At 46.2% G+C, this 15,794-nt stretch overlaps 1 protein-coding gene across 1 annotated transcript in view; it reads left to right on the top strand.

Annotated features, from left to right (window-relative positions):
* LOC138287347 (zinc finger protein 850-like) overlaps positions 1-10,932 on the top strand; it is a 411,450-nt gene extending 400,518 nt beyond the window's left edge. The window contains exons 6-7 of the mRNA XM_069227705.1: positions 8,887-10,238; positions 10,272-10,932. Of these exons, the coding sequence (XP_069083806.1) occupies positions 8,887-10,238; positions 10,272-10,349 (1,430 nt within the window). The 3' untranslated portion in view covers positions 10,350-10,932. The remainder of the gene's footprint in view (positions 1-8,886; positions 10,239-10,271) is intronic.
* The last annotated feature ends 4,862 nt before the right edge of the window (positions 10,933-15,794 follow it).

Here is a 15,794-nt window from a genome sequence, read left to right as displayed (position 1 = left end):
GTCGTGAAACTTTTTCTTTCTTTTTTTCTGTCCCTAAACCCTTTTCTACCATGTCTGGTACAGGTCCTACTCTTGATCTGGCCAGCACAGCTTATGACCACCTTAGCTGGAAAGGTTTGAGGAGTCTCTGCATTGATAGAGGTTTAGGGGTAGGGAAGAATCCCTCTAGAGAACTGTTAAATAACATGCTAATTGAAAATGATAAGGCCTTAGCTGGCACATCTGTTGAGAAGTTAGGAGATGGTTCACATTCTGACTCTGGGGCACCCCCAGTAAGGATGTTAGATGGTATCCTTCCCAACCTGCCCCTTAGCAGAGCACCTAGCATAACTGGTACTAATGTGAGTTCTCATCACAGTAGGGATGTTCTTCCTGCAGGCCAGGTTGTTAGAGTGCCAACTGTTAGGGACATTTCACCCTCTGTTCATTCACATCATTCTTCTGTGTCAAAGCATGCCCAACCCACCCACCCTGATGACAGAATGTTAGAAAGGGAGCTCAATAGATTGAGAGTGGAAGAGTCCAGGCTGAAGCTTAAACAGCAACAGCTGGCTCTAGACAGGGAATCTTTAGACATAGAAAAAGAAAGACAGAGGTTGGGGTTAGGACCCCATGGTGGCAGCAGCAGTATTCCAGATAGTAATCCTGTGAAAGAACATGATTCTAGGAATCTGCACAAGGTAGTTCCCCCTTACAAGGAGGGGGATGACATTAACAAGTGGTTTGCTGCACTTGAGAGGGCCTGTGTTGTACAGGGGGTCCCTCAAAGGCAGTGGACTTTCAGTGGAAAGGGTAGGGATAGGCTCCTTACTGGCAGTGGACTTTCAGTGGAAAGGGTAGGGATAGGCTCCTTACTGTTAAGGAAAGTGATGCCAATAATTTTACAGTTTTGAAGAATGCACTCTTGGATGGATTTGGCTTAACCACTGAACAATACAGGATTAAGTTCAGAGAAACCAGAAAAGAGTCCTCACAAGACTGGGTAGACTTTGTTGACTATTCAGTGAAGGCCTTGGAGGGGTGGTTACATGGCAGTAAAGTTTCTGACTATGAAAGCCTGTATAATCTGATCCTGAGAGAGCATATTCTGAATAACTGTGTGTCTGATTTGTTACACCAATATCTAGTGGACTCAGATCTGACCTCTCCCCAAGAGTTGGGAAAGAAGGCAGACAAATGGGTCAGAACAAGAGTGAACAGAAAAGTTCATACAGAGGGTGACAAGGATGGCAAGAAGAAGGATGGTAAGTCTTCAGACAAGGGTGGGGACAAATCTAAAAATGAGTCTTCATCAGGCCCACAAAAACACTCTGGTGGGGGTGGTGGGTCCAAATCCTCTTCTAATCAAGTAAAGAAACCATGGTGCTATTTATGTAAAGTAAAAGGCCATTGGACAAATAATGCCAGTTGTCCAAAGAAAAGTACCAAGCCTCCCACTACCACAACCCCTACTGGTACACCTAGTGCCCCTAGTAATAGCAGTGGTGGTGGGAGCAAACCTACTACTAGCCACTCCAAGGGAGTAGCTGGGCTCACTTTTGGTAATTTAGTTGGGGTTGGTCTTGTTAGGGAGACCACAGAGGCTGTGCTAGTCTCCAAAGGTGCCATTGATTTGGCCACCTTGGTTGCTTGTCCCCTTAATATGGATAAGTACACGCAAATTCCCCTAATCAATGGTGTTGAGGTTCAGGCCTACAGGGACACAGGTGCCAGTGTTACCATGGTAATAGAGAAACTGGTACACCCTGAACAACACCTACTTGGTCACCAGTACCAAGTGACAGACGCTCCTAATAACACTCTTAGCCACCCCATGGCTGTTGTGAATCTCAACTGGGGGGGGTTACTGGTCCAAAGAAAGTTGTGGTTGCCTCAGATTTACCTGTAGACTGTCTACTAGGGAATTATTTAGAGACATCAGCTTGGGCAGAAGTGGAGTTGGAGGCTCATGCAGCAATGCTGGGCATTCCTGCGCATATTTTTGCTTTAACTAGGGTTCAGGCCAAAAAGCAAAAAGGACAGGGTGACTTGGATCCTGGAACAATGGACCAAGTGCTCCCTAAAGCTAAGGTTAGTAAAGGTAAATCCCTACCTACTATCCCTCCCTCTACAGATGATTCAACTTCTGAGGAAGAAGAATTTCCCCCCTGTGCAGAACCTTCACCAGAGGAGCTGGAAGCAGACACTGCTGAGCTTGTGGGTGGAGGGGGGCCTGCCAGGGCGGAGCTGAGTGTGGCACAGCAATCCTGTCCCACATTAGAGGGTCTAAGACAGCAAGCTGTCAAACAGCAAAATGGGGATGTCAGTGACTCACATAGACTTTACTGGGAGGACAACCTCTTGTATACAGAGGCAAGGGACCCAAAACCTGGAGCAGCCAGGAGATTGGTCATTCCCCTGCAATACAGAGAGTTCCTCCTAACTCTGGCACACAACATTCCCTTGGCTGGACATCTAGGGCAAATTAAAACATGGGAAAGGTTTGTCCCCCTGTTTCATTGGCCTAGGATGTCAGAGGACACAAATGATATTTGTAAGTCCTGTGTCACCTGTCAAGCCAGTGGCAAGACTGGTGGCACCCCAAAGGCTCCCCTTATTCCACTACCTGTGGTTGGGGTTCCCTTTGAAAGGGTAGGGGTTGACATAGTTGGCCCCCTTGACCCTCCTACTGCTTCATGCAATAGGTTTATCTTGGTGGTAGTGGACCATGCCACAAGATATCCTGAAGCAATGTCTCTAAGGACCACTACAGCACCTGCAGTGGCAAAAGCCCTCCTGGGAATCTTTTCCAGGGTGGGTTTCCCAAAAGAGGTGGTATCAGACAGGGGAGCAACTTTATGTCTGCTGACACAGTTGTCTTTAGCTCCACCTGGGATGATCACCTGGTTCACCTGTGGAATGTTTTGGAGGCCCTGCAAAAGGCAGGCCTCCCTATCAAGGCTTCAAAGTGCCAGATAGGGCAGGGGAAAGTGGTTTATCTGGGACACCTTGTAGGTGGAGAACAGATTGCACCACTTCAGGGGAAAATCCAAACTATTATAGATTGGGTTCCCCCTACAACTCAGACCCAGGTGAGAGCCTTCTTAGGCCTCACTCGGTATTACAGGAGGTTCATAAAGAACTATGGCTCCATTACAGCCCCTCTTAAGGACCTCACTTCTAAGAAAATGCCTAAAAAGGTATTGTGGACAGCTAGCTGTCAGAAAGCTTTTGAGTAGCTGAAACAGGCCATGTGCACTGCACCTGTCCTAAAAAAGCCCATGTTACTCTAAGAAATTCATTGTTCAAACTGATGCATCTGAATTAGGGGTAGGGGCAGTCTTATCACAACTCAATTCTGAGGGCCAGGATCAACCTGTTGCTTTTATCAGCAGGAGGTTGACCCCTAGAGAAAAGCGTTGGTCTGCCATAGAGAGGGAGGCCTTTGCTGTGGTCTGGGCACTGAAGAAGTTGAAACCATACCTGTTTGGCACTCACTTCATTGTTCAGACAGACCCCAAACCTGTACTTTGGCTAAAACAAATGAAAGGTGAAAACCCTAAATTGTTAAGGTGGTCCATATCTCTACAGGGAATGGACTATACAGTGGAACATGGACCTGGGAGTACCCACTCCAATGCAGATGGACTCTCCAGATATTACCACTTAGACAATGAAGACTCATCAGGTCATGGCTAGTCTTATTGTCCTTCGTTTGGGGGGGTGGTTGTGTAGGAAAGTACCATCTTGCCTGGCATGTTACCCCCATATTTCACTGTATATATGTTGTTTTAGTGTATGTGTCACTGGGACCCTGCCAGCCAGGGCACCAGTGCTCCTAAGTATGCCCTGTATGTGTTCCCTGTGTGATGACTAACTGTCTCACTGAGGCTCTGCTAACCAGAACCTCAGTGGTTATGCTCTCTCTGCTTTCCAAATTGTCACTAACAGGCTAGTGACCAATTTCACCAATTCACATTGGCATACTGGAACACCCTTATAATTCCCTAGTATATGGTACTGAGGTACCCAGGGTATTGGGGTTCCAGGAGATCCCTATGGGCTGCAGCATTTCTTTTGCCACCCATAGGGAGCTCTGACAATTCTTACACAGGCCTGCCACTGCAGCCTGAGTGAAATAATGTCCATGTTATTTCACAGCCATTTACCACTGCACTTAAGTAACTTATAAGTCACCTATATGTCTAACCTTTACCTGGTAAAGGTTGGGTGCAAAGTTACTTAGTGTGTGGGCACCCTGGCACTAGCCAAGGTGCCCCCACATTGTTCAGGGCAAATTCCCCGGACTTTGTGAGTGCAGGGACACCATTACACGCGTGCACTGTACATAGGTCACTACCTATGTACAGCGTCACAATGGTAACTCCGAACATGGCCATGTAAAATGTCTAAGATCATGGAATTGTCACTTCAATGCCATTCTGGCATTGGGGAGACAATTCCATGATCCCCCGAGTCTCTAGCACAGACCCGGGTACTGCCAAACTACCTTTCCCGGGGTTTCACTGCAGCTGCTGTTGCTGCCAACCCCTCAGACAGGTTTCTGCCGTCCTGGGGTCCAGCCAGGCTTGGCCCAGGAAGGCAGAACAAAGGACTTCCTCAGAGTGAGGGTGTTACACCCTCTCCCTTTGGAAAAAGGTGTCAGGGCTGGGGAGGAGTAGCCTCCCCCAGCCTCTGGAAATGCTTTGATGGGCACAGATGGTGCCCATCTCTGCATAAGCCAGTCTACACCGGTTCAGGGATCCCCCAGCCCTGCTCTGGCGCGAAACTGGACAAAGGAAAGGGGAGTGACCACTCCCCTGACCTGCACCTCCCAGGGGAGGTGCCCAAAGCTCCTCCAGTGTGCTCCAGACCTCTGCCATCTTGGAAACAGAGGTGCTGCTGGCACACTGGACTGCTCTGAGTGGCCAGTGCCAGCAGGTGACGTCAGAGACTCCTCCTGATAGGCTCTTATCTTTGTGTTGCTAGCCTATCCTCCTTCCTAGGTAGCCAAACCTCCTTTTCTGGCTATTTAGGGTCTCTGCTTTGGGGAATTCTTTAGATAACGAATGCAAGAGCTCATCAGAGTTCCTCTGCATCTCTCTCTTCACCTTCTGCCAAGGAATCGACCGCTGACTGCTCTGGACGCCTGCAAAACCGCAACAAAGTAGCAAAGACGACTACTGCAACCTTGTATCGCTGATCCGGCCGCCTTCTCGACTGTTTTCCTGGTGGTGCATGCTGTGGGGGTAGTCTGCCTCCTCTCTGCACTAGAAGCTCCGAAGAAATCTCCCGTGGGTCGACGGAATCTTCCCCCTGCAACCGCAGGCACCAAAAGACTGCATCACTGGTCCTCTGGGCCCCCTCTCAGCACGACGAGCGTGGTCCCTGGAACTCAGCAACTCTGTCCAAGTGACTCCCACAGTCCAGTGACTCTTCAGTCCAAGTTTGGTGGAGGTAAGTCCTTGCCTCCCCACGCTAGACTGTGAGGGAAACTCAGCATCATACCCTGGAATGCACCTCCCCTATGACGAAAACTAACCGGAGAAGGACGCGGTGCAAAGGAGGAGAGGACAGCCAGAACATAGCCAGGCAGACGCCCTCTCCCCCGGTACACCAGACCCGATGTGCGCTTCTGCCCAGGCGGTAGTCTGTCTCCGAAATGCCAGTAAGTCAGAAAGGGCAGTGGGTGGGACATTCTCTGCAACTGGCATCAGCTGGTTGATTCATTGTTAGTAGTGTTGATAGCTTTCAATTTTATTAAAGACACAGAGGTGAGTTTTAAGTATTACCTTCCTTGGTTTGTCTTCACAGCAGCCAAGTTAAATGTGGTAACAAAAAGACTGCAATTATCAGAACACATTGGAATTCACCACAACAGAAGACTAAACCGGGTGTGCTGCCATGGCACACTACCTGTGCACTTCTTCTGTTTGTACCTCACACGCACATACCTCTGCAGTGCATCTCTTTGTACCTCATAAGCACCTACCTGTGCACCTCCTCTGTTTGTACCTCATAAGCAGTTACCTGTGCACCTCCTCTGTTTGTACCTCATAAGCAGTTACGTGTGCGCCTCCTCTGCTTATGCCTCATAAGCACATACCTGTGCACCTCCTGTGTACCTCATAAGCACCTACCTGTGCACCTCCTCTGTTTGTACCTCATATGCACCTGCCTGTGCACCTCCTCTGTTTGTGCCTCATTTGCAGCTACCTTTGCACCTCTGTATCTCATAAGCTCCTTCCTGTGCACCTCTTCTGTTTGTATCTCATAAGCACCTACCTGTGCACCTCCTCTGTTTGTACCTCATATGCACCTGCCTGTGCACTGCCTCTGTTTGTGCCTCATTTGCAGCTACCTTTGCACCTCTGTATCTCATAAGCTCCTTCCTGTGCACCTCTTCTGTTTGTATATCATAAGCACCTACCTGTGCACCTCCTCTGTTTGTACCTCATTTGCACCTACCTCTGCACCTCATAAGCACCTTCCTGTGCACCTTCTCTGTTTGTATTTCATTTGCACCTACCTCTGCACCTCATAAGCACCTACCTGTGCACCTTCTCTGTACATCATAAGTACCTACCTGTGCGCCTACTCTGTTTGTACATCATATGCACCTGCCTGTGCACCTCCTCTGTTTGTGCCTCATTTGCAGCTACCTTTGCACCTCTGTATCTCATAAGCTCCTTCCTGTGCACCTCTTCTGTTTGTATCTCATAAGCACCTACCTGTGCACCTCCTCTGTTTGTACCTCATATGCACCTGCCTGTGCACTGCCTCTGTTTGTGCCTCATTTGCAGCTACCTTTGCACCTCTGTATCTCATAAGCTCCTTCCTGTGCACCTCTTCTGTTTGTATATCATAAGCACCTACCTGTGCACCTCCTCTGTTTGTACCTCATTTGCACCTACCTCTGCACCTCATAAGCACCTTCCTGTGCACCTTCTCTGTTTGTATTTCATTTGCACCTACCTCTGCACCTCATAAGCACCTACCTGTGCACCTTCTCTGTACATCATAAGTACCTACCTGTGCGCCTACTCTGTTTGTACATCATAAGTACCTCATCTGTTTGTACCGTCCAAGGGAGCTTCTAAAAATTAAACTTGTGATCCCCGTACTGCGAACTATGGCTGTTTGACTATTGGGCTGTTACCTGATTTCTGCTCTCTGCTGGTTCCGGGTCGCTCCCTGTGTTTTGGCTAACAGCCCTGTAGAGTGAGAAGGCAGATATAGGAGAGTAGTGAGGGGCACTACCCCTCCTCCAGCTCCGCTAAAGGCCCACCTGGCCTTAAAATATTCCTCTTCGTACAAAACGGACAGCACTAAGTGAGATAACCTTGAAAGGCAGAAAAAGCAACAGTTTTTTAATATGAACACACATGTTGGCCGCGGGGATATGTAATGTGAATTATCGATTGTTATCGATTCACTCTGTTAACAGCTGAATGACTGATATTACTGTTGTGTGTGCGCCTTGTCTGCACACATGATGTAAAGGTGGGGATTCCAATGAACCCCTCATTCTGAAAGGTGCTGGAGCTTAAGGTGCAACAGGATCCGAGCGTTATCTGCTTCAGGAAGAATCTCTTGTTTATGTAAAGTGTCGGGCCAGAGCTAGGCCGTGGAAGCTGCACTGGTTTCAGGGAGATGGGGGGATATTATAACGATAGAAAATCCACCTCAGCTCACAATAATGCTCCAATATTCCAGGTCTAAAGAAATCAGAAATGCTTGACCCAACCCCAGGGGGGCTGTGGAAAGTGGCAAAGATAACTTAACACACAATCATTTAAAGAGCATCTCTCTTTCCACGATCTGCTCGTGTTTGAATGAAATATTGTCCATGCGCTTCTACCTGAAGCTGTATCTGCGGCACGTTGGTGCTCCGTGAGAGCCCTTTCTTTACTAAGTTACTCTGTGAACACTGGTAAAGTCCATCCTTTTTCAGATAAATAAGATGTGATGTGTTTAACAGAACTTTTAGTTAAATAGTTGTGTCTAGTGAAATGTCATTTGATAAGTTTCAAATGTGGTAAAGAGATGTCATTTAAAACCAGATAAACATTGTGTATTCACATTCCTTTACATTTCCATTTATTGTTTTTCAACCTCTTTACAATCAACAGGAAACAAGCTTTGAAGGCACAAAATCATTGCAGTCGGCGACAGAGGAACCTGAACATAAACTGACCAGTCCTGGAAGAAGCAGTCAAGAGCAATTCAGTGATTGTTAGATTTTGAGTTGTGCACCTCCGTGCCACAGGACTAAGAAATTAGTTCTAGAGAATTAAGGGAACAAAACTGACAAACCACCTCCTGTATAAACCAGTGTCCAACCCCAGCTTTGACCATGTGTTCGTAATGAACTGGTTACGACAGTGCTCTTCTTTCTAAAATGATCACAAACAACAATCCCATGCTATAGGTGTATTGTAAACACTTTCTGGCCAAACTACAGCAACCAGAGAAAGACACAACGGCGTGGAGACAACTAAAGGATACAGGGAAAAGAGGTTGTGCTGTCTAAAGCGCAGAGGTTCGAGTTTGCATCAACCAGGAGGACGAAGGATCTTTACACGCAAGCGTGCAGAACCATTATCGAATCTAAAGACACAATCACCCAAAAAATAAGCCTTACACATATTAGGGGTTTGAGAAATAGTGACCATTCTACTATATTGTTAAATTAGAAATCAAATGTGCAAAAAATACCACACACATACAGGGAGTGGGAGAATAACACAAGTGGTTCATCAGCCATGTTAGCTCTTCAGGAAACACAGTCATGGGGTGCAGAAAAATATATACCTGATCCAGAGACTCTAACCAAGAGAGAACAATCATACACCTGCAGTGAGAGCTTTAGTTTGTCACCAGAACTAAAGCACCATCATCAAACACACTCAGGAGAAAAAGAATTCAAATGCACTGAATGTGTGAAGAGCTTTATTCAGTTATCAACATTACGAAGGCATCAGCATACACACCGAGGGATAAAACCATACCAGTGCAGTGAATGTGTAAAAAGCTTTAGGCTGTTATCACACTTGCAAAGCCACCAGCAGACACATACAGGAGAAAAGCCATTCAGGTGCAGTGAATGTGGGAAGAGCTTTAGTCGATTATCAAATCTACAAGTACATCAGCAAACACATACAGGTGAAAAACCGTACCATTGCAGTGAATGCACAAGTAGTTTTAGTGTTTCCTCAGCATTAAGGAAACATCAAAGAACGCACACAGGAGAAAAACCATATCATTGCAGTGACTGTTTGAAGCGCTTCAGTCTGTTATCACATCTCCAAAGTCATCAGCGAACACACACGGAGGAAAAACCATACCATTGCAGTGAATGTGTGAAGAGATATAGCCAGTTATCTCACCTCCAAGTCCATCAGCGGACACACACAGGGGAAAAACCATACCTTTGTAGTGAATGCACAAGTAGTTTTAGTCGTTCCACAACATTAAGGAATCATCAAAGAACACACACAGGAGAAAGACCATTCAAATGTAGTGAATGTGTGAAGAGGTATAGATCTTTATCGAGCCTAAAACGACATCAGCGAAAGCATACAGGGGAAAAGCCATACCATTGCAGTGAATGTGGGAAGACCTTTAGTGAATCTTCAGCATTAAGGAATCATCAGCGAGCACACACAGGGGAAAAACCTTACCAATGCAATGAATGTGTAAAGAGCTTTAGTTGTTTAACAAATCTAAAAAATCATAAGCGAACACACACTGGGGAAAAACCATACCATTGCAGTGAATGCACAAGTAGTTTTAGTTGTTCATCAGTATTAAGGAAACATCAAAGAACACACACAGGAGAAAAACCATTCAAATGTAGTGAATGTTTGGAGAGGTATAGTTGTTTATCGAGCCTAAAACAACATCAGCGAAAGCATACAGGGGAAAAGCCATACCATTGCAGTGAATGTGGGAAGAGCTTTAGTGAATCTTCAGCATTAAGGAATCATCAGCGGATACACACAGGGGAAAAACCTTACCATTGCAGTGAATGTGTGAAGAGCTTTAGTTGTTTAACAAACCTAAAAAAGCATAGGCGAACACACACTGGGGAAAAACCATTCACATGTAGCGAATGTGAGAAGACCTTTTGTCAATCGTCTGTGCTCCAAAGACATCAGCAAACACACACTGGGGAAAAACCTTACCATTGCAGTGAATGCACAAGTAGATTCAGTTGTTCCTCAACATTACGGAACCATCAAAGAACACATACAGGAAAAATACATTCAAATGTAGTGAATGTGTGAAGAGTTGGAGTTAGTTATCAGGCCTACAAAGATGTCAGCAAACACACACGGGGAGAAAAACCATTTAGGTGCAGTGAATGAAGAGCTTTAGTCGGTTATCACAGCTACAAGAACATCAGCGACTACACACCATCACTGAACACACAGAAATAATTTATAGAGATGCAGACAATTTGGTAAGAATGTCAGTACAGCAACAATAATACTGACCAATACTTGGCATACACGGGAGCAAAAAAGTGCAGTTACTGTATGATAAAGGAATTACCAAAAATTATAATATTACAAATATGTGGAACACTCAAATACCAGATGATAAAAAGCAGATGATGGAAAACCTGACTAGTCTGAATGAAGAAAAGAAGAGATATTTGTAGGATTATAAAAGTGTCTGTATGAAACTAGATTATTGGTTGAAGGGACTGGGAACCCTGTTCTAATAATAATCACAGTCCTTGTCAGGGTGAACCCCAAAAGTGACTAAATAAACCTGAGCTTAACCCTCTGGTTAAGCAGACAGACATCTTTTGGGCAATGTGTAAAGTACTCATGTAGCACTCTAAGAGTAATAAAGTGAAAACACAACACAAGAAGAATAAGAACCAATCTAGAAAATAGAGGATATTTTAATAAATAAATTGGTATCATGACAACAAAAATCCAATCAGTAGAATCGGTGTTATGTTTGTTATAGTAAAAAATAGCACCAAATGACGCAAAGCAGCAATTGTGGGTGTCTGATTGCACTGTAACGGGACAGTCACAAGTTCATGCTGACCACAATGAAGCTCAGTCTGGATGAAAGATCAGGTTCATCCCGCGGGAACGTTTACCTTGTGACTTTGGTGTGACGATGGCACACTGCAGCTCTGCATGGCTTTGCGTCGTACTGTGCAAGCTGTATTGGACCTGATGAATCCCCCATTCAGCAGTTCTGCAGTGCTGTGATGCAAGACTTCATCAACCTGCAGCACTCTAGCAAATCGCTCCTATGTGAGGCTCTGTGTCTGGTCCATTGAGCTGAAAATATAGGTCTGCATGGTGCTGCGATCTGTGATGCAAGTGTCTGCTGACCAGGAGATGGGTGGTGCTGTGCTGCGAGGCCCTGTGTCATCGTGTGCTGGATTCGGTGAAGGCTTCAGTTGAGTATTGAGGAGTACACTCTGACTCCAGCCAAGGGTCCAGGACCTGGAGGACATCACTTGAGGGTCAGGGCTCAGTCCCACAGGGGCCAGTGGAGTTTAATCTATGGCTAGTGGCGGTATTGTTTCTTTTCTGCTTCTGATACTTGACCCATCTCCACGAGACTGAACAGGATCAAATCCTTTCTAATGTAAAAACCTCCTGAAAGTGGTATTTTCGAAATAGTAAGTTAAAATATAACTTTACTATTAAAGAGGATTGTAATTTACAATTCACATGAGTGGAAGAAGTCTTTCTCTCGCTGTTCTCAAACTGAAGTTATAAACTTATTAAATGTAATAAGGTAACCCACTGTTAATATGGGGAAGGCTTGCCTTGCCACTGCCAAAAACGACTTTGGGGGAATTTTCACTACCACAATATGGACACATAATTACACATGTCCTACTTTTTAAATACCATGTTCCCTGCACTATGAAACTATAGGACCTACCTCAGGGGTGCCTTATAAGCATTGATAAGGAAGGTTTAAGCCTGGCAAAAGGTTCATTTTGCGAGGTTGAAATGTCTGTTTAAAACTGCGCTACAGGCTAAAGTGTCAGGCCTGAGACAGGTTTACAGAGCTACCTTAGTGGTGGCACAATGAGTGCTGCAGCCCACTAGTAGTAAGTAATTTACAGACCCGGGGTATGTATAGTGCAATTTACTATGGACATATAATTCATCTAAATGTAACAATTAGGTGCATATCATTTTTCCCTTGTTTAGAATGGAGAGCAGAAGCACTTCCTGGTTAGCAGGAGTAAAGTGTGAAGAGTTCTAAAGCCACCAAAACGAGTTCAGCAAGAATCTGGTGGATGCCTCACAAAAGATGCTTGTTTCCAACAGTCTTTTCGTGATTATTCATTTTTCTACACGTTGCAGGAAGAAACATGAAAACCAGGAAAGGCAGCGTGACTTTTAGCACAATGTGAAATAAAAGAAATGAAACTTTCTGCAAAATAGACATCCAAAACATCCAAGCACACTTTATCACTCTAACTGTAATATCTACACTAGGAACAATTGTGTGCCGAAGAAGAAAGGGTTACCTACCGGTAGTTCTGGTTCTGTTTTGTACGATCTTCATTGATCGTCCTAAATGCTAGAACAGTTCCACGCAGTGTTCATAGATCCCAGAATACCTATTTACATGATTCTTTCATTTGAAGAATAGCATCTGAAGAAAGTCTTTTGTCCATGAGTCTTAAACAGATATCTGTGGGATTGATGTAGGAGGCTGGCCTGGTGTGTAGTGGGTACCTATGGCACTTACACCTTATACCATGTCCAGTTATCCCTTATTAGTATTGTGTAGGCAATGTCTAAAAGCCAGGCTCTCTAGAGGTAGCTGTGGATGAGCAGCCAAGGCCTATCTAGGAGACATGCAAAGCTCATGCAATACCACTGTAGTCACAGAGTACTCACACACATGAAAGAAAACACTCAGTGCTACAAAAATAAAGGTACTTTATTTTGGTGTCACAAATACCAAAAATACCATAGAGGCTATACCCCCTTAGGAGGTAAGTAATACACAAATTATACACACTAGTATGCAGAAATAGGCATAAAACAGTTAGAAAACAGTGCAATTAGTGAAAATCCCAATTGTTAGAAATGGGCCTAGGGGGAGCACAAACCATATACTAAGAAAGTGGAATGCAAATGTTGGTTTCCCACCTAGACAAGTGTAGTGTGTAGAGGGGAGATGGGAGTACTAGAAAACCCCAAAAGTCCCAGAACCCACCCCAGTGACCAGGAAAGCAGTAGTAAATCACAGTTTTCTAGAACACACAGAAAGAAGAACAGAAGAATATTGAAAAACCCAGAAGAGACTGCAAGACACCAACAGTGGATTCCTGGACAAGAGGATCTGTGGAAAGAGGGAACCAAGTCCAAGAAGCACAGCAGAGTCCAGGAAGGGCAGGAGCCCCTACCCAGCAGACTGAAGGTGCAAGAGGTGAGTCGACGGTGAAGAAGGAGATGAAGTCGCATTCGTGGAGGATGCAGGTGATGTCCCACACCCAAAGGAGGATTGCAGTCGGTTTTGCGTCTTTGGATTTTGCCAACAAGCCTTAGCACACGCAAATCCCACAGTTAGGGGAAAGTGGAGTTTCCGGGGACAAGGAAGGACCAGGTGGAGTCTACCCAGGAGGGTGAGTCAGCGGGGACCCCCAGCAACATAGAGAGCCCCCAGAAGACCAAGCAGCACCCACAGGAGTCCCACAGGACGGGGACACGAAAGTTGATAAGGAGGCCCACGTAGCACTACGAAAAAGGCTCCCATCCACCGGAGACCCACTCAGGGAGCTGTGTGTCGCAAGATGGAGTGCTGGGGGCTGGAGCTTCAGGATGCCTGAAGATCTCATGGAAAAGATGCCAACATGCCTTGGCAGCTGCAAAGGATGCGGTGCACTGGGTTACTGTCCTTCATGGGCAGGCAAGGGCTTACCTCCTCCCAAGTTGGACAGCCAGAAGAGAGGACCATCCAGACCACTTCAGTCCACCACCCGTGATGCAGTATCCATGAAGTTCGGCAGGAGAGAGGATCCACTCAGCCGGTCGTCGTTGTAGTTGGTGCCTGCAGAAGCCGGGGAGTGGCTCCTTCACCCCAAGGGAGATTCCCTCTTCTTTCTGATGCAGGCTGAAGATGGGCTGTCCTCAGAGGATGCACAACCGGGGAAATGTTGCAGTTGCTGGAAGGAGCCAGAGATACAATGTTGCAGGAGGTGTCTTGCTTCTTTGTTGCAGCTTGTAGGGTCCCATAGAGTCCAGATGCAGTTTCTTCAGTCAGAAGTCAAAGTGGAGGTTACAGAGGGTTCCTGTTGGAGTCTTGCAATCCGAGTCTGAGGAACCACCCACGAGGGAGACCCTAAATAGCCCTGAAAGGGGTATTGGTCAGCTAAACATGTAAGCACCTACCGGGAGGGGCCTCTGACGTCACCTGCTGGCAATGGCCACTCCACAATAGCAAAACCCAGGGACCCTCTGGAGGAGCTCAGAGCACCACCCCTGGGGTGGTGATGGACAGGGAAGTAGTCACTCCCCTTTCATTTGTCCAGTTTTGCACCAGAGCAGGAACTGGGGGTGCCTGAACTGGTGTAGACTGGTTTATACAAGGAGGGCACCAAATGTGCCCTTCAAAGCATTTTCAGTGGCTTAGGGAGGCTACCTCTCCCAAGTCTGTAACACCTATTTCCGAAGGAAGGGGTGTAACACCTCACTCCCAAAGGAAATCCTTTGTTCTGCCTTCCTGAGCTTGAGCTGCTCAAGCAACAGGAGGTCAGAATCCTGTCTGAGAGGTGGCAGCAGCTGAGGCTGCCTGGAAAACCTCAGAAGGGTGGAAAGGCAATACTGGGGGTCTTCTAAGGAGCCCCCAGAGTGCATGGAATCATACAACTAATGCTTGTAAGAGCCTTGGGGTATGATTCCAACATGTTTGATACCAAACACTCCTATGTTCGGAGTTACCATTATGTAGCTGGACATAGGTAGTAACCTATGTCCAGTACACACATAAAATGGCGTCCCTGCACTCACGAAGTCCAGGAAAATGGTCCTGGTGGTCGTGGGGGCATCTCTGCTAGTGCAGCGGTGCCCTCACACACAGTTACTCTGCACCCTACCCTCAGGGCTGGAGGGCCTGCTATAGGGGTGACTTGTAAGTGACCTGGTGCAGTGTAAATGGCAGTGAAAGGGTGCATGCACCTTTTCACAAAGGCTGCAATGGCAGTCCTGCAGAAGCCTCTGAATGGGCTCCCTATGAGTGGCAAAATATATGCTGCAGCCCATAGGGATCCCCTGGAGCCCCAATGCCCTGGGTACCTAAGTGCCATATACTAGGGACTTATAAGAGGGCACCAGTATGCCAAATGTGGGTGAAATACTGGGTTACCAGTATGCAACAACCAGATTTAGAGGGGAAAGAGCATAATTACTGTGGTCCTCGTTAGCAGGATCCCAATAAACACAGTCATGCGCACTGACAAACAGGCCAAAAGTGGGGTAACCAAGCTAGAAAGAGGCTACTTTCCTACACTGGACAATTCTGCCTCAAGAATTACCTGCATTCACAATACCTGTAAATCCAGGGGGCCCTTGGAGAGATATAGTGGTACAGTCTTTACTCAAACTTTGACATATATGTCACCCTCAAAACATTTCCTCTTTGAGTTGGTCAAAAAACAGGAAGCCTACATTCTGGCAAATCAGTCTCTCAGGGCCAGATTTAAGAGGGCCTAGAGCCATTCTAATGACACATTAGCATAATATATTTTACATTAATGTGGCGTTAGATGGTCAAAAACGCCACACCATATTTACAAAGTAATGCATGCATTC

This window comes from Pleurodeles waltl, chromosome 4_1 (genome assembly GCF_031143425.1).
Source record: "Pleurodeles waltl isolate 20211129_DDA chromosome 4_1, aPleWal1.hap1.20221129, whole genome shotgun sequence".
NCBI classification, from domain to species: Eukaryota; Metazoa; Chordata; class Amphibia; order Caudata; family Salamandridae; genus Pleurodeles; species Pleurodeles waltl.
This window is presented reverse-complemented; position numbering and strand designations above follow the sequence as displayed.